Genomic DNA, 21,485 nt, shown 5'->3' on the forward strand with positions numbered 1-21,485 from the left:
TTTAATATGTACTTTGATCTTTGGAGTCAGGAAGACCTAGGCCATTGTCATCAGAGTTGTTACGTTTGTATTATAAAATGGCCAGGAGTGTTTTGGAAAACTCTAGATTGAACGATATCTATTAAGAAAATAACATTAATGTGAGAGTTTAGCTTTGTAAGCCAGTGTTTTTCTTTCATTTGAGTTCATATTGATGTGTTGTTTTTTTTTTTCATTAGACTTTATTACAGCTACCACCTGCTATGGTTGAAGAAGCTGAGGAAGTTCAAAGTCAGGAAACAGAACTAGAAATAGAAGAAGAGGCCAATCCTCCCCAGGCTGATCTGTCCAGTCTCACAGATGCCAGCTCCAGTCAAGAATCCTCAGCCTCTCAGACGGGGACCACCCCCGATCACACAGGAGCTAGTTCCAATCCAGAAGCTGTCCCTCCTGTGTCTGATACCACTGTTTCTATGGCAGGACCTGCAGCTGTACCAGCAGAGGCTAACGCCCCCCAGCATGTCACACCTGCCTCAGAAGAGACCAAGTAGCCCAACTGTAGCCTTTCTTAGGGATGACATTTCATTCATAAAGTCTAAGTAAAGCTGCTTTTTGTATTTTATATTTGCTTCTGCTATTTTAAGGGTACTAATTAATGTTAAGTCCTTTTTTTTGTTAATTGATCTCCGTGCTTGTCTTCTTGGATATGTTTAAAAGAAAATTGTATGTGTATGAGCAACTTCAGTTTCATTTCTTCAGTCAGAAGGGCAAATAGCCATTCCTTTGATATTTTTATAATTAACCAAATATATCTTATTCATACCTACATTAAAAGAATTTGCTATAGAATATATAAGACATACTTTACATTTTCAGTGAACTTCTCTAAAGAAGGGGATCAAATACACTGAAATCAACCATAAGCACCCTTAAGAAAGTGTTCAAATTGGGGAGGAAGTTATTTCTTCTGTTATAGTATCAGATACTCAAATTGTGATTCCTTTTTTCTTACCTTTCTTGGCTGTCTTCTTGATGTAAAGGCATTAATAGCCATAGATAGGTCTAGATTTCTCTGATCACAGAGGCTACATGTATTTCCTGCCCCAAAGTCTCATAATGTATTGGAACCACCTAGAGTGTCTGTTCATTCTTGGGGCCACTCTTGACCTGATAAATCTGAATCTCAGGGTTAGGACTGGGTATTTGTATTTTAGCAAGTGTTCCTAATGTTTGAGTTGCTGGCAGAGTGGCATCAAATCAAGCTGGTAAGGCTGAGCCAGGGTATGTCATTCAGCTGAGCAAGAAGATCCGGCAAATCCATCTGGGCAGGAAGAAAGATCCAGAGTCTGGGCAGTGAAAGTCACTGAACCCAATTCCCCTATATAGGATAGAATTCTCACAATGCAGAGGTTCTGAATCTTCTGCCCTGTTTAGTTTTCTTGGTAGATAACCAGACACAAGGAGACCTTAAGGTATAATGTGCTCTAGATTTGGGAGGGCAGAGTAGGACCTTGCTACTCAAGTGTGATTTGCAAACTAGAAGTATCAGCATCCACTGAACCTTGTTAAAATTGCAGCAGTGTGGACTCTACCCCAGATCTATTAAATGTGAATCAGCATTTCAGCAAAGTGTCCAGGGGATTTATATGCGCTTTGTAGTTTGAGAAGCATTGTTCTGAGGTTACTATACTGTCCTCAATGTGAATGAAAAGTAGAGTAGATTCTGTGATGGTAAAATTAATAGTGTGACTGATGTTTTCTGACATGGGACCTCTGCTTATGAAGTTTCCTGGGCGTGGTGGCCAGAAGAGAGATGAATAAGGTAGGGAGAACTTGCCCACTACTTCTCTTCCCCATTTAGATGTCTGCTAGAGTGGCTAATGGGGAGCATTTCCCCCATAGTGTCCCCTCTGGTGCATCTACCTAAAGGTTTGACCATGTACAAAGAACCTTTGAGGAAATAGGCAAGAACCGCACACTGCCACTGAAATGCTTCTAATCCTGACATATTGAAGGAATGAACTCTTATAAAGAAATTAAACCAAGAAAGTCAAGTTAATGATTTTTTGACTGACTAGTGTTTGCTCAACTCTCCCAGGCTGTGGTGGAGATGAGTCAGACTTTCCTACTACACGGTGTCTTCCTTCATCAGAACACAAGAAAAGGAAAGGGAAGGGAAGATGATGGGAAGGAAACGCCAAGGAAACTATACTGGAAAATCTTTGTCTATTTGTTATCAGAGTAAGGAATGAGCCAGATAGTCTGTTACATAATTTCTCTGATTATAGGAATTCGGAAGCAGGTGTTGTGGTCATCTGTATGAGGAATAGGACTCACAGAATTACTTTCATCTGTGAATATCTAGTATCAGGCTAAGCAAGAGAGAAAGAAGCTTTACTGTATTACTGTGTTTCATGGAAAAGATTGATGTTTCTCTCTACCTGTTAGAGGATATGAATCATGATACCTGCAACCAGAATAAGCAAATTGTTGGGCTGCTTTCTCATGAAGTAAACCATTTTGCAAACACTATATATCACTCTGTCTAGTTAGTGACTTACTTTTTTCTCTGCTGCCTGATTTTCAGTCACGCTAAAAAGAAAATTTAACTGGAAGATGGGTGAATCCTTTGCCTTTGTCAAAGGAATTTTAGAAGGGATGATAGTGTTGGGATTTGAATTACTTAAATAAAAATTTTTAACATTCATTTTTGAGAGAGATAGAGCATGAGCGGGGGAGGGGAAGAGAGAGAGGGAGACACAGAATCTGAAGCAGGCTCGAGACTGCAGGCTGTCAGCACAGAGCCCAATACAGGGCTCGAACCCGCAGACTACGAGATCGTGACCTGAGCTGAAGTCAGATGCTTAACCAACTGAGCCACCCAGGTGCCCCAGGATTTGAATTATTTTAAATTGTTTATTCACAGGAACGATCAGTGAGTTGCAGTTGACTATAGAATTTTGGAATTTTTAAACGAACTTAAGAGATCTATTTTTATTTTAATTAATGAGGAAACTGAGTCACATAGTCTTAACTAAGGTGGCAACTGTGGAAGAACAGGTTAGAATCCAAGTCTATAGTCCTAGGGCAGTGTTTTGTTCATTGTTTTTTGTTTTGTTTGTTTTTTTTTTTCAGTCAAAAACACAAGCATGATTCTTCATAAATTCAAGAGTTTTCCATTTGGGATAACAACAGACACAGGTACTCTAGCCACGTGACCATTTCAGACTAGTGTTCTCATTGCCCTCCATCCTGTTTGCCATATCTGAATATGTCATGATTTTGGAAACTATTTTTAAAAGCAGACCAAAAAGATGTGTGCAAGTGAATGAGCATGAAATGAAGCAATTCAAGTATTTAGACTTTTTTCCACAAAATGCTGAGTTAAGAAAGTTCATTACCAGCAGTTGAGAATAAATAGCTCCATTGATTTGGGCAAATGAATGAGAGGATCTAAACATTATCAGGTCTCTTGAAGTTAGTGTCATGATAAAAGTTGAGATGTGCTAGGTACCGAGAAAAATGGCATAAATGGGTCATTTGTGCTCCTATATAAATGGAGGTTTTTTATGATCAGGAAACTGCATGATACTATAAAATAGACTTTGGACTCTTGCAGACCTGGCTCAAGTTTTACCTCATTTGCTTATCAACATTTGGTTTGACCTTGGATACATTTTATAACTTAAGCCCCAGTTTTCTTCTCAAAATTGAAAAAAGTTCCATTAATGACAACTAATTTGTTAATATTTGTGAAAATATTTGGCACCTGGGTGGGTGTTCAGCAGATACTAGCCCTTCTCTCTCCATTTCCCCCACACACACACATTTTTGAGACAATAGAAGATAATTGCCAACCAGTCTTCTGACTTGGGTGCTTAGCTTTGCCCCTATTCTGAGAATATGGAAGATGATGAAGGGGACATGTGGCAGCAGCTGACATTTGAGGATCAAAGATCAAGTCTACTGATTGGGAGTGAGAATCAGTGTACTGAGGATCACAATACTGAAGATGGTCTCTGCTGAAATGAAAATTCTGACAGAACAGAATAACCAGAGGGATGATACTAGGTTCCATTATGCTTCTGATGTATTGATCACTTCCGTCAATTCTGAATCCTGTACACCCCACCCCAGATCCTCTAATTGTTGCATTTAGTTAGCTTTGTGCCTCAAATGTCCTTTTTCTTTTTTATCTTGCAGCCACTCAGATGACATTTTTAGAGATGTTTCTTCGGTTAACATAAGATGAGATTTTTTTTAAAAAAGCTGACCCTTTTGCGTGAGCCAGAAGAGCAGTTAAAGATAAGCAGTGCCTTGCTTCCTGTGAAAAAGGCTTGGCAGTTAGCCTTTGTAATTATGAAGCAATCATGTTAATAGATGTTTAAGAATAATGCAACTGGAGCTGTACTGAGCCAAAGATGGAATGAACACATGAGACCATTTTTTCTTCATCCGTTGGTACTCTTTAGTGTCCGAGGAGGGGATTTAATTCAATGGGATCCAGAAGCTTTGCACACTTTGGTTTGCTTCCTAGGGACACAAACCAGAGCTTAGTCCCCCGGAGCAGGACTCAGAATGTAGCATGGTTACTGCTGACTGATACTGTGCCAGTTTTATTCAGTGCTCCCATCTTTTGGCTTATACTTACTTCCGTGGCTGTTCAAACTTCTGCATTACATACGAAGGTGGCTAATCCCATTACTTCTCAACATATGTTACAGGAAAACACTAGTCTTGAAAAACATGCTCCATGGTCAAATAAGGTTGAGGAACACAGTGAATTATTCCCGTTTTGCAGAAACATAGTGCATTGTTAGTTAATTAAAGGTTCTGAGAACTCCTGCTGGAAAAAAAAAAACCATGTTTAACTCAGCATTTCCCAAATTCTTTGACCATAGAACTGTTTTGTTTTTGTTTTTAAATAAGACATCTTAGGGAACTAACTGCAGAACACGGTTTGGGAAACAATATCTTTGCCAGAGCATTTGAACTTTGATTTCCCCCTTAGAAAATTAAGGGGATTATAATATGGCACCCTGAAATGTGCCATTTTGGCATAAGGGTTATTTTGAGCTAAAGGCCATTGAGAAGCAGCAGATGCAGGAAGAACTGTCTGTCCTCTGCTTCTGCCAAAACTCAGGGCATAAATATCCCTTCATAAAAGAGACATAAACTTTCATTTGTCAAGGTGTCCCCTCTCTTCTGTACTAGGAAGAGGACAGTAACCTTTATTACTGGAAACAGATGGCACTCAGCTGAGTCCGCATAAACAAACCTTACTAAAATCACCCTTCTCTTCATCCATTTGCACATTTTTTACTTGCCCCCAGTTGGCCACTTGTAAAAGCCCCAAGCCCCTTTTTGTTTGCCTATTTGCTTCAGCATTTATCCCTCTTTGTTAAGATGGTATATAAACTTCTAAGCCTAACAGCTTCTTTGGGGTTTTTACCCAAAATGGATGTAAAGTTGAAAGTATTAGTTACATTTTTATGCCTCTTCTATTAACCTGTCTTTTGTTGGTTTAATTCACAGGCCCCAGCCACCAACTCTAAAAAGGTCAAGGTAAAATTTTTCCTCCCCTACAAAAACAACAACAACAAAAAAAGGCTCTTAACTTTTTTTTCTAATTAACCAGAGGCTGAAGTAACAGAGCTGAAGAAAAAACTAGAGGTGAAGTGATTTGTACAAAATGTCATATTGTGTAATTTGTTGAGTGTCATGTATTAATAGCAACATCCTGAAAATGCAAATGAATACAAATCTGATCAGTGTACCATGACATTCTTTCATGTAAGCCTCCTAAGAAAAGGTCACTGAGCATTCTCTGTTTAGATTTTAATTTTAGACTCCAGTATTTCACACTAGACCTTTCTCATTTCTTACCAAGCAGTGAAAGAACAGTTCTTATTTCCAATATGTCTTGTTTTCTCAGCCCTTTAAATGCGTGTTTCTTCAAAAAGTTTAAGTTTCAAGAAGGGAAAAGAATGGGCAAGAAGGGTAGGCCAGAAATAATACAAGAAAATAAAGGCAAATACAGGAAATGACAAAACTCCTCCTTCCTGAGAACATTTAACATAAAGGACCCCAAAAGTTAACCTTGCGTTAGACATGTTGAATTCTCTCACTTGATCTCCAGAGATGACTGTGCCCACCATCCCGCTCCTCTCCATCTTTGACTTACAGAATACACTCATGTAACACTTCTTCTTGAAGTACATTTAAATTCAAGAGCCTCAGTGGTAGCTGCTGCTTCTTGGGAGATGCCTGGTTTAGGATAAACAACTGTTTTGAGAAACTGCTTTTACTGACATTTTGAAAAAATTAAAAGTTCTGGATAAGAATTGATTGTACCAAATACTATCTTTTTCTACTTTGGTTCATTAGTTCATTTTGGCCATTTGGGAAGGTCTTTTTTTTTTTTTTTTTTTTTCTTTTTAGTTCAGTTGTTCATGAATAAGTGTGCTTACTGTACTACTGTATTCTCATTACCCCTTTGCTTCCGGAGTACCTTCCAGTGTGGGTTTCTAATCCCAGACTGTCCCGAGAATAATAGTGGAATAGGAGTAGGCCTAGTTAATTTGCATTTTGTTTTGCTGGTTTACTACTTTTCACAGAAATTAATTGGGTTAAATATACAAAAAAGCTGGAAGATGTCTTTGAAAGAATTTAATTCTTGTGCATTACTGTTGAGCGCCAACTGTGTGATAGGAACCAATGCCAGAAGGAACCTCGTTAATTTGTAGGTAAGAACACAAAGGCATTGGTGATTTGCCTAGGACACCATAGTTAATTGAACTGGGGCTAGAACCACCTTCCCACTTTCTGGAAAATCCCGTGCCATGCTGTTCTTTAAACTTACTTGCTTGAGGATCACCTAACTAGCTCAGTTGGTTAAGTGTCTGACTGTTGGTTTTAGCTCAGGTCATGATGTCCTGTCTCCCTTCTCTCTCTGCCTCTCTCTCTCAAAAATAAACAAACAAACAAACTTATTTGCTTGAGACAAAGTAGAAAGAGCAATACCTACACCCCGCACATAAGTAAAGCAGGCTTATTAAAGAATTCCTCTCGTGTTAGAACTCCAGAGAGGATATGAGGTTGCCAAAAATCAGGCTAGAAGATGAGAGATCTATAGAAAACATGCTTTGATGTTTATAAGTTTATATTTATGGGTAAAAGCCAAATTAATACTTGTTTTGTTCTGAAAAAGGTATAAGAAACATAAAATGGGAAGGAACTCTAGTACATAATCTGTGCCTCTGAAATGCTAAAGCTTTTTTATTTTTAAGCACAGTCAGAAGAGGTAAAATAACAGTTTTAAAGTGTAACATACAATAAAGGGAAAGATAAGATTTACCAAAACCTGCACTTTCAATTACCATTATACACCAACTGGCTCAGCCTCCCAATTTAACTGTACCTACTATACCCAGTCTTAGAGCACTTGGGAGCTGTAAGAAAATCTATGTGAATTAAAGTTCCCAGGAGTAAAATTCTATTAAGTAATTCAAAGCAAGACGCTCTTATACAATTACAAAATCAATTGTGATAAGTTTTTAGAAGCTACCATTGCAACTCTTGATCTAGTTTTATTTATTTTTGAGAGAGCATAAGCAGGGGAAGAGCAGAGAGGGACAGAGGATCCAAAGCTGGTTTTGCACTGGCAGCCGAGTCTGATGTGGGGCTTGAACTCACAAACTGTGAGATCGTGACCTGAGCCTACTCAGATGCCCAACCAACTGAGCCACCCAAGTGCCCTTCTACTTGGACTCTTAGTAGATGAATGGGCTCATCTGAGCAAGTAGAGAATGTGTCTCCTCTGTAGAAATAATAGCCCTCGCTTTGAAGTCATGAATGTCAGCTGTCATCAATACTTAAGGAATTAAATTGGTCACATAGTTCTCTTAAATTGCCATAGTACTATTAATATTGGGCATGTGAAGTGAAACTATTGGTCCTTGTCTAGAATTAAGTTACAAGAATCACCTGACCTTGACTTGGCTAGTCTGAAATGTCAAATGCAGGTCAAATGGATGCAAAGATCTCTGACATCACATTTGGCACTCTCACAACAGATTGAAAGTATCAGTTATGAGGAGTTCCTAAGTTAGTGGGACCTTGCAGAAAGTGCTACATACCAGTAGGCATTTGGGGATCCTAAGGGATACATTTAGAAACATCGTGTGAAATACTGACGTTTATTTTTAGGAAAAAATGACAATCGAAGGAGGGTATGTTGTTTGTGAAATGCATAAACTTCTTTGGCTCTGGTGCCAGCCATGTACAGACCACTTTTTTCTGTTTAAGTAAACTTTTTAGTGAGGTATATTACACATACGGAAAAGTACACAAGTCAGGTGAACAAACTCAATACGTTTTCTTTCATAAAGTGAATATAATCTTGTAATCATCACCCAAATCAAGAAACAGAACATTACCAGCTCCAGAAATTCCCTAGCAAGCCCCCTACCAGTCATTATTCCCTATCCAAAGACATATTTTGTCTTCTGCCATGATTAGTTTTGGTTTTGAGCTTTATATAAATGGAATCATACAGAATGTACTTTATGTGTCTGCCCTCTCAAATAGGTTTGTCTGTATGATATGACGTAGGGATCAGTTGAGCACTATTTATTAGAAGACCATCTTTTCCCTTGCTACACAGTAATGTCATCTTTGTTATTAATCAAAAGATAGTTTATGTGTGGGTCTATTTCTAAAATTTCATTTTTACAGTTTTCTTGTGCCAGCATTCTACTGTTTTAATTACTGTAACTTTATAATCTTGATATTTGGTTGTGTATATCCAGCAGCTATATTCTTCTTCAAGATACTGGCCTTTCTTAATCTTTGTATAAATTTTGGAAGCATCTTGTCAATTCTACAAAAAAACAAACAAACAAACGAAACTTGATGGGATTTTTACTGAGATTACATTGAATCCATAAATCAATGTGGGGGAAAATTGACATCTTTACAATCTAGGAATGTGGTACTACTTTACATTTACTTAAGCTTTTTAATCTCAATAATGTTTTATAATTTTTTATAGAGGGTCTTGGCCATCTTTTATTAAATTTATTCCTAGGTATTTGATTTTTGTATGTTCTTATAAATGGTACTTTTTGATGACATTTTATTACAGTTTTTAATTGTTTGTTACTAATATATAGAAATACAATATAATTTTGTATGTTGACATAGTATGTAGTGAAGTTGTTTAATTCACTGATTATTTCTTAGAATTTGACTATAGATTCTTTTGGATTTTTTACATACATAATTATGTCACCTCTGAAAATGGTAGTCTGGCTTCTGTTTATAATCTTAAGGCTTTCTTTCCTTTTTAATTATATGCTTTTTATCCCTTTTCTGCCTCATTGGCCTGTTGAAGACCTTCAGCACAATGTTGAATAGAGGTTGTCAGAATGAGTATTTTTGTTTCTTCCCAATCTTAGGAGCCAAGCTTTCAATATTTCACTATTCAGTGTTTGCTATAGGTTTTGTGATACTCTGTATCAGATTTCAAGAGTTTCCTTCTATTCCTAGTTTGCCAAGTGTTTTTTTTCAACATGTATGAGTGTTGAATTCTAACAAATTTTTTTTCTGTATTCATCCAAATGATTATAAGCTTTTCTCCTTTGTTCTGTTAATGAGGTGAATTGCATTGATGCATTTTTCTGTTGATTGTTTTTTTTCTTCTGGTTATAGGCCAAAATTGGTACTGTTTACATTCCTGGTAAATTTTTATTGGATCTTGGAAGTTACAAATGTTATATTGTTGAATATTTGAATTTTGTTGTCTTCCTTTATTTTTTTAATTAAAAAAATGTTTTAATGTTTATTTTTCAGAGAGAGAGAGAGAGAGAGCAAGCATGAGCGGGGGAGGGGCAGAGAGAGAGAAAGAATCCTAAGCAGGCTCCATGCTCAGCATGGAACCGGATGTGGGGCTCAGCCTCACAAACGCAAGATCATGACCTGAGCCAATATCAAGAGTCGGACACTTAACCAACTGAGCCACCCAGGTGCCCGAAAAAATTCCATTGCTTTGGTGGAACTGTCTTGTATTTTTCTGGAACATATAAATCATAGTTATCTTAATGTATCTGATACACTAAATTCTTAGTGGTACACACAACTCTCTAATGAGCGCCTGACATTATATTTGAAACATTGCATTGGCTCTGGTTGGTGTTTTCTCCCCCCAGAAAGGGCTTACCCTCTTCTCTCACAGCCAGGGGACAGATGGCCTCAATCTAGTTGGGGCCACACCTCTCCCAGACTGGCTTGCTGTCTCTGGGAATATCAGAGTAGCTCTGTCTCACCCTCAGTAATAGGATGTAGTCCTCTAGAAGTGAAGGCCTGGGATATTTTTTCAGTCAGTCTTCCCTGGCTAGTTCTGAACTCCATTTTTGTCTCCGTAGCATTATGAAACAACCCCAAACTCCGCTTTGCTATTTTACCCAATTTGTTTGGCTTCCAAGCCTCTTGTCCTGTACGACTTAATCAGTAAATAGCCTGAGGAAAACTGATGCTGGTGGTGGGCTCACATTTTTGCATTCCACTTTTGTCTAGGATCTTGATTCTACAATTGCCTTGGCAGCTTCAGACTTCAGTACTTATCTTCCCAGTCCCATCAAGTTCCTGCTGACTTCTTAGCTGTTTGCCCTGCACCAAGAATTGCCAAATGCCCTATCTTACTGCATTTGGGCTGCTATGACAAAAATAAGATGAATTGAGTGGCTCAAACAGCACACATTTCTTTCTCACACTTCTGGGGGCCAGAGAGTCGAAGATCTGTGTGCCAGCACATTGGGGTCTGGTGAAGACCCAGTCTTTTCACTGTGACCTTACATGTTGGAAGGAGGGCAAGAATGCTTTCTGTGGTCCCTTTTGTAAGAGCACTAATCTCATTCATGAGGGCTCCACCCTCATGACCTAATCACCCCCACCTCCAAACACCATGGCACTGGGGCTTCAGATTTCACCATATGAATTTGGGAAGGACACATTCAGTCCACTGCATGTCCCTAGGAGTAAAATAAAGTGCCAAAAGTTGGGATGACCTCAGTAAGCTCTCCTTCCCTCAAATCCTGGGTATCTCAGCAGGTTTCTAATAACTGCTAGCAGATTTTTCTTTAATCTAGCTTTTTCTGTATTGGTCAAGCTGTTGAATCAGAGTCAGCCTGGATCACATTCGAGAAACATTGATTTAAGGCCTTATTGTACCTATTTTTGTAATATCTTATTTCTTTTACTAAACTTTAAGTCTCTGCTGAAAAATTATCCTTAATCCTCAGCTTGGTCACACCCTGCCTCATTCCTGATACTGATGTGGTTTGAAATGTTGGGTTCAGAGCTGATGGCCAAGAAAGAATATTTGAGACATCTTTAGTGCAACAAGGTAGTTTTATTAAAGCACGGGGACAGAACCCGTGGACAGAAAGAGCTGCACTGGGGTTGTGACAGATGACTGATTATATACCTTCAGGTTGGGAGGGAATTAGGGATAGAGTAAGTTTCTAAGGAATTTGGAGACAAGGTTTCCAGGACCTTGAGGGGCTAGCTGCTGTTAGGAAATGGCCATGAATTACCATTTAGCAAAAACTCAGTCATGAGACCCTTCAGATTGGGGGGCATAAGCTTGGAGTATGATTGTCAACATATATCTTGTGAGGGTAGACATAAAATTTCCAAAGGAATTTTTGTATGTTTAAAGTAGACTCACAGTATCCTGGAGAGTTGGGCTAAGATTCCCGTTTGTTCTTACCAGAGTGTCAACATCAAGGTAGCTGAGCTCCCAGAGGAAGATCACTCTGCCTGTTTCAAGGCCTTATCAATGGGATGTAGGCAGTAAGGAAATTTAATTTTTCATTTGCCTTTGTTTCCCACATCAATCTCCCTTGGCTTTTCTCTTCATCAAGGAACCTCTAGACCCCGCCTGCAAGTGTGGCCTTATCCCTGATCTCTGACCAATCCTGGGATTCATTAGCAGAAAGTGAAAGTAGAACACCCAGGGCCAGCCCTGTGATCCACAGCTTTGGGTCAGACCTGCTGCCAGCTGGGCTTAGAGCTTATGCAATAGACAGGAGCACTTCTGAGTTTTGGTGGGCCCAAACCATATACAATTTTAAGGGCATATTTAAGAAAAAAGATGCAAATTTATGAATACAAAATTAGGTATAAAGTCTTAGAAGGGGCCATCCAAGAGAGGAGTCTTAAAACCTAACCTTTATTTACTTCACACTAACTCTGCCTCTTTTCCTAAATTTGTATCTTGATGAGAAAAACTACTCTAGCTAGATCTGTTTCTTTCACACAAGGTTCTCCAAGAAGAGAGACCATGGAGCCAGGAAGAGGAGGCCCACAAATCAATGAGACACTGAGACACTGAGACAATGAGACACTGAGAGACACTGAAGGTAGACTTCTAGACAAAATATTAAAGATGTTTACTGGGTATTTACCACATGCCAGATACTGTGCTTTTACATGCTTTCTAATTTGATTTTCTCAATAGCCCTAAGACATAGGTATTTAAGATCCCCATGTACATTTGAGAAAACTTCTCTAACCATTATTTATCCAAAGTCAGAAATATTTATTTTAGAAAAAATTTTTTAATGTTTATTTTTGAGAGAGAGACACAGATTATGAGCAGGGGAGGGGCAGAGAGACAGGGAGACACAGAATCTGAAGCAGGCTCCAGGTTCCAAGCTGTCAGCACAGAGCCCGATGTGGGGCTTGAACTCAAGAACCATGAGATCATGACCTGAGCCAAAGTCGGACACTTAACTGACTGAGCTACCCAGGTGTCCCCGAAGTCAGAAAATATATAAGTGAGAGAACTGGGATTTGAACTTTGACTCCAAAGTGCATCATTCTCTAAACTGCTTCAAAATATAATCATTTTGTTGTATCTATCTACAAGGGCCTGGCTCAGAGGTAGGTTGTACTGTCTGTGGTGATATTAGAAAAGTTGCTTCATGGTGTTGAGATCACCATGGATCATAATTATACTGTTCTCCCTATTAGATGGAGATAATAAAATCTACTCAGTGTTTTGCCTATAACAGCCGTAGAGTTTGTTGCTTTCAGGCACTTGATTTTTGGTTCAGTCCCCATGGTTATGAATTTATTTACATCATTCTTATTGAAACATTTTTTAGTTACTTGTGAAAGCAGTGTCAGAGAGATCTCCATTGGCATTTATTCCTAATTTTTACCCTAGTATATTCAGTTTAGAATATCATAGGGATAAGTGCTCATGATCATTTCATGATTTATTACCAGATGAGTTGGTATTCCTCTAGCATAAGAAGAGAAACCAAACAAACACTATCTCATTTTAGCAGGCTCTGGGGTTGTACTGTTGCCTTTTGTCAGCTCTGCTTATGTAATCCAGAAGAAGAGCACTTACCACTATTTAACAGACTTTTTCAGGAGGGCCTGGCTGTACAGCACCCTGCCAAGTTTCCCATTAGCTATGGAGAAAAGCCATTTGTATTCTGAAATTGCAAATCAGCCAGGCAATCACCACACAGAAATAGCCCCCATGAAAATAAAGCGGTGCTATATTTGAAGCCTTAATCATGTGTATTTATAGACCTGAGTTTAGTTCTATTTGGAAATTTTTGCATTATACAGTAACATTGTGCTTACCAACATGCTCAGAGGGTGAGGGGATGGGACTTCTGATCCATTTACATTTTCTGAGTAATGGAGAGTTAGTCACAAAGAATTTGTCTGTCCACCCTTTGCTAAATGCCCTTCACAAACTGCTTTAGTCAGCTCATAAGGAAGGCCACCTATGAGGCATCAGGAGTAGAAGGCGTAGGGGAAATGTGTTCTCGCTAGATTTGACAGCAATGCATAAAAATCCACCATTAGAGATTCAGTCTTAGAGCTTAGAACCCTTTCCCACATTCAAATGAAAAACATTTGAGTTGGCTAACATACTGTACACATTAGTGTTTTAGTACTTAGTATTGCTGAGTTTATCAGGACATTTCCTGAGAGAAGATTGAGATGATGGTGAATACTTGAGGACCTTGAGTACCTGGGGTGAGAGAGCAATTTTACCTGTTTCCAGATGCTGCCCTGGTAGTGACTGTCTGCCCTTCCTCAGTGAATATTTGGCACTGGTCTGTGATGACTCAGCATTTTACTGGCCCCTTCAGACTCACATCAGCAGAATGACTCATCAGCTTTTTCACCCTCACACCTGCTTCTGTGACAGTCACTGTCTCCCCATCTCCTAGTCACTCATGCTGGTAAGGGAAGAAGACATTTGGATTCCTGGAGGAAGAATATTCTAGGCAGAGAAGATGGTGAGGTGAGGGTCTGGACCCAGGACATGGCCCAGGGTATTAAGGAGGACGAGGGGGGCAGTAGAAGGAGAGGGAGGCCAGAGAGGAACCTGTGTGGGCATTTTCCAAATTAGAAAGCTTAGAGTTGGCTTTGACTTCTTTCTCTGCCTCTATCCTCCTTCCAGACCTTCCCCAAGTACTCAGACACATTACTCACACTTGTAACCTCCTCTCCATTACTCACACTTGTAACCTACTGTATGAGATCCATTCCTCCCAGAGCCTCCCTGACTAATGGCTTTACCCTTCCCCGATCTCTCCTCCATTTGCTGTTAGCTAGCTTTTTACACCACATGTGGTTCCCCTCTTTACCGCCCTCAGTGGCACCTCATTATCTAGGCCAGTACTGTCCAATAGAACTTTCCGCAATGACGGAAATGTCCTTTAATCTGCACTAACGTCCACATGTGCATTTGAAATGTGGTTAGTGAGACTGAGAAATTGAATTTCTAATTTCATTTAATTTTAGATAATTTAAATAGTCATGGGTAGCTACTGGCTACATTATTGAACAGTGCATGATCTTTGGTCTCTGATCTTTTGAGAAAGTATTCCCTTTGGGAATCTAATGAAAGCGTCAATTCCCTTTAATATTTCAGTGACAGTATTTTTCCTAGAATTCTAGTGGTTCATGATTCCATGGATCTGGTCCATGTATCCCACTTTAAGAATTCTTGACCTACAGGGTAAAGTCTAAACCCAGGTCTGGGACTAGGGGGCAGATAGCACATGGATAATGTCCTTCGTCTCAAGCTAGATTGGATGGGCCAATTGTCTGGAATTTCTGGAAGTAGACTTGTTGGAGGGATAATGATGATCAGGAAGGGAAGCTGGGGGGCTCTCAGAAGGGCAGTATTAAGTGTCAGGTGGCACAGCATCAGGAGTTGAGGAAAGCAGAAACAGACTGGAAATGCAGTGTCAGATGGGGCAAGGCAGCATGGTCCACAGTGGAGGTCATGAGTGAAGTGAGGCAGTCATACAGTGCTGGGACACACTAATCCACTTACAAGGACTGTAGCCCCATTCCATATGCTCAGTGCCACCATCACACTGTGCCAGTCTGTCACAGTTTCCCAAATCCAACATGCTTCCATATCTTTGCTTATATGGCCTCTTGCTAAAATGCTTTCTTTGTTTTTGTTTTTAATGTTTATTTATTTAATTTGAGAGACAAAGAGGGAACAGAGCACGCAAGAGCAAGGGTGGGGCAGAGAGAGAATCCCAAGCAGGCTCTGCACCGTCAGTGCAAAGCCCAACTGAGGGGTGGCAGGGGGATCCATCTCACAAATCTTGAAATCATGACCTAAGTCAAAATCAAGAGTCAGATCCTTAACCAACTGAGCCACCCAGGCACCCCTAAAATGTTCTTTCTTTCCTGTTCACCTGACTAACTCATTCTAGAAGGCCAAATTCATCTCCTTTGTGATGCTTCACCTCTCTTCCTTGTGAAATCAATCAGTCACTCTTCAGCTACCCTCTTAACAGCTTACCAGCTCTTACTAGCTTACCTTTACCCTCTTACCTCTCCCAGCCTCCTAGCCACCCAGTGTGGATTAGTAGTTTTAAAGTCAGGCAGACCTAAATTAAAAGTTGATAAAACAGCTGTGCCACTTGCTAACTGGGTGACCCTGAACCACACTGCATTAGCTTTCTCATCTACATAATTGGGGTAACAACACCTTTCCTAAAGAGTTGTTATAACGATTAAATGTGTTGAGTTATGGTAACTGACTAGTATAATGCCAGACACACAGTGGGAACCCCATAAACAGTAGCTGTCACTACCATTATTATCATCTATCCAAATGTGGCTTTACCACATGATGTTACCATTACTTGCCTATGGATGTTCTCTTCTCTCCCACATTAGATGGATTCCAGAGGGCCCCTCCTATTTCCAGCAGTTTAGAAGCCCCCTGATATGAAGAAGGGGCATACGACTTGATTTGCTAGTCAAAAAAGTTAAGGAATCATTTAGCTAAAAATTTTTAGGACACCCTGATTGTGTATCACACCCTTCCATTAGACAGACTGATAGTATAATAAATATGTACCATCCAAACCTGCTTTATTGCATGGTTTAAAATGTTCAAAAAGATCCGGTCAAGGGACACCTTGACCCATGGCTATTGGTTAAATGTCGGACTCTTGGTTTCTGCTCAGGTCATAATCTCACAGTTCGTCTGTGGGATGGAGTCCTATGTTAGCCTCAGCGCTGACAGCACAGAGTCTGCTTGGGATTCTCTCTCTCCCTCTCTCTCTGCCCCATCCCCACTCTCCCTCTCCTCCTCCTCCTCCTCCTCCTCCTCCTCCTCCTCCTCTTCTTCCTCCTCCTCCTTTCTTCTTCTTCTTCTTCTTCTTCTTCTTCTCTCTCTCTCTCTCTCTCTCTCTCTCTCTCCCTCCCTCCCTCCCTCCCTCTCTCCCCTCTCCCCCACTTGTGCTCTCTCTCTCTCTAAACAAAACAAAAGTCCCTTTCTAGCTCTGGTATTGTTGGAATGCTGTTCTTTGGGTATACCTCAGTTTAGCAGACCAGTATCAGCACATGAGATAGGGCTGCTGTTCCCCAGCTCTGTCCCTGCGAGTTGAGGGAGAAAAATACAGAGCAGGCGTAATCTCAGTGGGGAAAAGACCTTAGACCATGATGACGATGACGATGATGATGATGATGATGATATTTATTGAGCACTTATGCCTCAGATACTGTTTTATGTGTTTTACATAAATGATTAAGTTTGATTCTTACAATGACCTTATGGTACCATAGTTTCTGTTTTGTAAGTGAAGAAGTTGAAGCTTAAATTAAGAAGCACATCCAAAGTTTATACAGCCAGTAAATGATGCAGCCATGATTTGAAACAGGATATTTGAGTACAGAGCATATGCCTGTGACTGGCTCATACATGGAGGTGCTACCCAGAAGGGTGGACCCAGATTTTGCAAAAGGGCCTCGAGGGACTGGCTGGTGTGTGCAGTTCTTTGCCACCAAAAACAAGATGGAGGTGCTGGGGGTGTGGAGAGGGGCCTGCCGAGAAATCCATTTTTATCTACTCCCAAAACATGTGTATTGTGTAAACTGGCTCCCTCTGGCCTCTTAAATGAGTGAAAGCCCCACTCAGCTTTCTGAAATGTATTTCTGCGGGTAGTGATGCCTTGACAATTGTTTACATGTTGCTGGTGGACCAACCTTACCTATCCTTTGCCAATATTGTCAGCAGCATCACAGATGGACAAAATGTGTTAAAGTAGCATTCATTCCTCAGCCCCACACTGGCTGCTCTTAGATTGTGTTTCCTTTTATTAGTGCAACACATAATGGGATCATTCGTATCAGTTCTGAAGGAAAAAACACAGCTCCTCCTCATTTTTTTTTCTTTTTTCAGAAATGACTAGAGATCTGGCTTCAAAACAGGATGAATGACTGCCCAATGCTGACCCCTTCCTCAGCCGCCACAGCCCTGGCCAAGAGGGAGGCCTCTGGCATCTGCACAGTAGCCACCTCCTGTTAAGGTGGTGCACGCTGGGGTAAGTCTGCTCAGAGACCTCTCTTCTGCTTCTGGCTCATGGCCCACACCCTTCCCTGGGTCCTGTTCTGCTCCTTCTTACCACTGTTCACTGTAATCTCCCAGTGTCCGAGGCCTTGAACTTCTCACTGCCTTCCCCACATCTGTCCCAGTCCCCTGTCCTAACTGGCCTGTTTTCTCCTCGCCCTGAGCCTTGATGCCTGCATTCCTGCATGGGTCAGGAGCCATTGCTCACCTTCCTTTTCCTTCCCCCTCCCACCTTGGCCCAACTGAAATGTCTTCTCTGTCCTTCATCTGCTGTGATAGAGAAGGTGTCCAGTGTCATTTTAGATTAAGATGTCACCTAGCATAAGCCTGAATCCCAGCAGTCTTGATTTAACCAGACCTTTAAGGCCATTCTAGCCCTGAGCAACCATGATTAAATCCTGCCTGCAGCTTCGAACAAGGAAGACCCTTGCCATTGCAGACTAACTAAAACATCTGAAATTTGACCGCTGGGAGAAAAGAGGTGCATATATTGACAGGTGTTCACATGGGGAGAGGAGCTGAGAGAGAGCTCATCAGCTAAGGTCACCTCCTTGGTATGTGGGCCAAGCTTTGCTAGGATGTTATTGCCTGCATTTCTTTTCAAGCCTGGGAAGCTAGCACAGCCCCATTTAACAACTCAGCAGGGGCAGCTTACCAATCCTGTGCTCATTTGTTTGGAGCATCTGAAGGATGCCAGCTGTCCCACAGCTTTATATGTTGCTCGGGGTAGGCATCAATCATTACCTAGTAAGCTCCAAATACTCACTCACCTGAATGCAGTGATATGCAAAACAAAATCTCGAAGGTGGGGAATTCACAGTTGGATATCTTAGCTTCTCTACAGGCATCTTTTTAAAAAGATTCACTAACTCCCATATCCAGAGAGCCTAAGAGATGCCGTAACATTTCTAGGCCACTGTTATCACCACCATCTTTAGAAGGGGTGAGAGGAAACCAGTCTGGGGTCCCTCTCACAGCCTCCTGCTACTCGAGGCTGCTTGCAGTGTATGTAACCCTCATAATTTTGAAAGAAAATTAATTAAATGGAAGTTCTGTGCAGTAGTTGATTGGAGGAAGCATAAAGGTGTTCCCAAAAGCTTCATCAAGCAGAAAGATATTTTATAAGGAAACTAGATATCCAAGCCTTTCCATATCTGTCCCAGGAAAACAGAATGAAGCCTACCTGGTCGTCAGCTCCAAAGGAGAAGGTCCAGCAAACCTGTGTGAGAAACATCAAGCTGCAGGATTTCTCAGGTTAGCAAAATAATAAAGGCTCTATGCTTGAAGGCGATCTATAAATAAAGTACCCCCTGTGAAGACCAAATCCTGAAGCTATGATCTTTGAAGAGAAAGTCAATATCTGCACACAGATCCATACCTGTGTGACAGAAATTACTTGCACCATAAAGATGAGACTGATATGGAGGCCATTCTCCATCCACACTGGTTAAAGTGGGTCCAACAGCTTATTAATGAGACAGAACATGAGATTGATACTGGAATCCTCTGTATTCCTTTTATGATATACTAGGGTGTAGATTGCCATTCTCAAGAATACCCTTTGTCGGGGCGCCTGGGTGGTTCAGTCAGTTAAGTGTCCAGCTTCAGCTCAGGTCATGATCTCATAGTTGGTGAGTTCGAGCCCCACGTCGGGCTCTGTGCTGCTGACATCTATCAGAGCCTCGAGCCTGCTTCGGATTCTGTGTCTCCCTCTCTCTCTGTCCTTTCCCCACTCACGCTCTGTCACTCTGTCTCTCTCAAAAATAAATAAACATTAAAAAAAAAAACACCCTTTGTCATTATTAAGTTTTGTCAGGTTAAAGCAGCCCCTTTAGGCATAGTTATGTGTAGATATCTGGATCTTTCTGTGTCATTTTTGAAAGAAGATATTCATAAAAGAATGCATACATTATGATTCCATTTATATAAAATTCAAGAACATGGTGATAGGAATCTGTTGTCTGTGGATGTAGAGACTGTCTGGAAGGGGGCCTAAGGGAACATTCTGGGGTGGAGATGTTCTATATCTTGATCGGTTACATGGATATATACATTTTTTAAACTCATCAAGTTACACACTTAAAATATGTGCACATCAGATTTGTAATTCTAAGATAAGATTTATAGAAATTTAATTCAACATAAAAGGAAAAAAATTACTCAAGCTCTCAGGTTACTGCAATGGATAGCTATTTTCTAGAATAGCCCTTTTATCAGAGCATATTCTTTATATATATATGTGTATATATATATACATATATATATACACACACACACATACACATATACACATATGTACATACATATATATGTACATATACACATACATATATATGTACATATATACATACATATGTATAACATATATATGTATATACATATATATGTACACACACACACATATATATAACATATACAACATACAGTGTTCTATTCATTTCAGGTGTACAATATAGTGATTCAACACTTCCATACATTACTCCGTGCTCATCAAGATAGTGTACTCTGAATCCGCTTCACCTATTTCACCCATCCCCCCACCCACCTCCCCTCTGGTAACCATCTATTTTGCTTAGTATTATATTCTCTAGATCCACCCATGTTGTTGCTAATGGCAGGAGTTCATTCTTTTTTTTCTTATGGCTGAGTGATCGTCCTTGTATATGTACACCACATCTTCTGTATCCATTCATCTATCAGTGGACACTTAGGTTGCTTCCATTTCTTGGCTACTGTAAATAATACTGCCATAAACATAGGAGTGTATGTACCCCTTTGAATTAGTATTTTTGTATTCTTTGGGTAAATGTCCAGTAGTGTGATTACTGGATCATAGGGTATTTCTATTTTTAATTTTTTGAGGAACCTCCATACTGTTTTCCAGAGTAACTGCACCACTTTGCATTCCCACTAACAGTGCACCAGGGTTCCTTTTCCTCTACATCCTCACTAACACTTATTGTTTCTTGTGGCTTTGATTTTAGCCGTTCTGACAGGTGTGAGGTGATATCTCATTGTGGTTTTGATCTGTATTTCCCTGATGATGAGTGATGTTGAGCATCTTTTCATGTGTCTGGTGGCCATCTGGATATTTTCTTTGGAGAAATGTCTGTTCATGTCTTCTGCCCATTTTAATAAGATTATTTGTATCAGAGCATATTCTTATCTGTCAGGGTTTCAGTTCTCTTTTCATCTTTAGCATCTAAGGATTTCTGTTTCTTACAGAGGCTTCTATACACTTATAAAAAATTACTGCTCTACCTTATCTGGCATTTCTAGCTGCTTTTCATGGGGTAGTTTAAGCTTATTCTGGTACATTATCTGCTGGAACCTGAATTCTTTGCTTTCCCTAATGATTTCATCTAAACCACCTTTTGCCTTATATGTGAAATATATGTAACTATATGTACATATATGTAAAAAGTCTATCTTGGGTAGCTTTGAGATTCTTATCTGGGGTTAAACCTGTGCTTTAAAGGTTTAACTGTTGCCCCAAATCTGTTAGGACAAACCAGCTTATATATTAGGTATACCTAAAGGCAGTTATCAGTAGTGTCTGTCTGAATCCTATACCTGACAGTTGCTAACT

The 21,485-nt window shown here is 40.1% G+C and overlaps 2 protein-coding genes and 1 long non-coding RNA gene across 4 annotated transcripts in view; all 3 read left to right on the forward strand.

The window, feature by feature from the left end:
* The window catches only part of AQR (aquarius intron-binding spliceosomal factor), a 93,457-nt gene extending 91,419 nt beyond the window's left edge, over positions 1-2,038 (forward strand). The window contains exon 35 of the mRNA XM_047862615.1: positions 219-2,038. Coding sequence (XP_047718571.1) covers positions 219-530 — 312 coding nt within the window. The 3' untranslated portion in view covers positions 531-2,038. The remainder of the gene's footprint in view (positions 1-218) is intronic.
* Positions 2,039-2,775: 737 nt separating this feature from the next.
* LOC125167842 (uncharacterized) lies at positions 2,776-6,510 on the forward strand. The gene is made up of 2 exons (XR_007152964.1): positions 2,776-3,180; positions 5,515-6,510. It is a non-coding gene; the product is annotated as an uncharacterized LOC125167842 (long non-coding RNA).
* Positions 6,511-9,950: 3,440 nt separating this feature from the next.
* The window catches only part of ACTC1 (actin alpha cardiac muscle 1), a 44,644-nt gene continuing 33,109 nt past the window's right edge, over positions 9,951-21,485 (forward strand). Inside the window, exons 1-4 of one of the 2 annotated variants that reach the window (XM_047862632.1) lie at positions 9,951-10,004; positions 12,303-12,401; positions 17,729-17,870; positions 19,060-19,150. The gene's annotated coding sequence lies outside the window, so the exon portion shown is untranslated. Of the gene's footprint in view, positions 10,005-11,760; positions 11,833-12,302; positions 12,402-17,728; positions 17,871-19,059; positions 19,151-21,485 lie in introns of those variants that run through there. The other variant, XM_047862633.1, reaches the window with a different exon arrangement.

The sequence above is a fragment of the Prionailurus viverrinus genome, chromosome B3 (genome assembly GCF_022837055.1).
Source record: "Prionailurus viverrinus isolate Anna chromosome B3, UM_Priviv_1.0, whole genome shotgun sequence".
NCBI classification, from domain to species: Eukaryota; Metazoa; Chordata; class Mammalia; order Carnivora; family Felidae; genus Prionailurus; species Prionailurus viverrinus.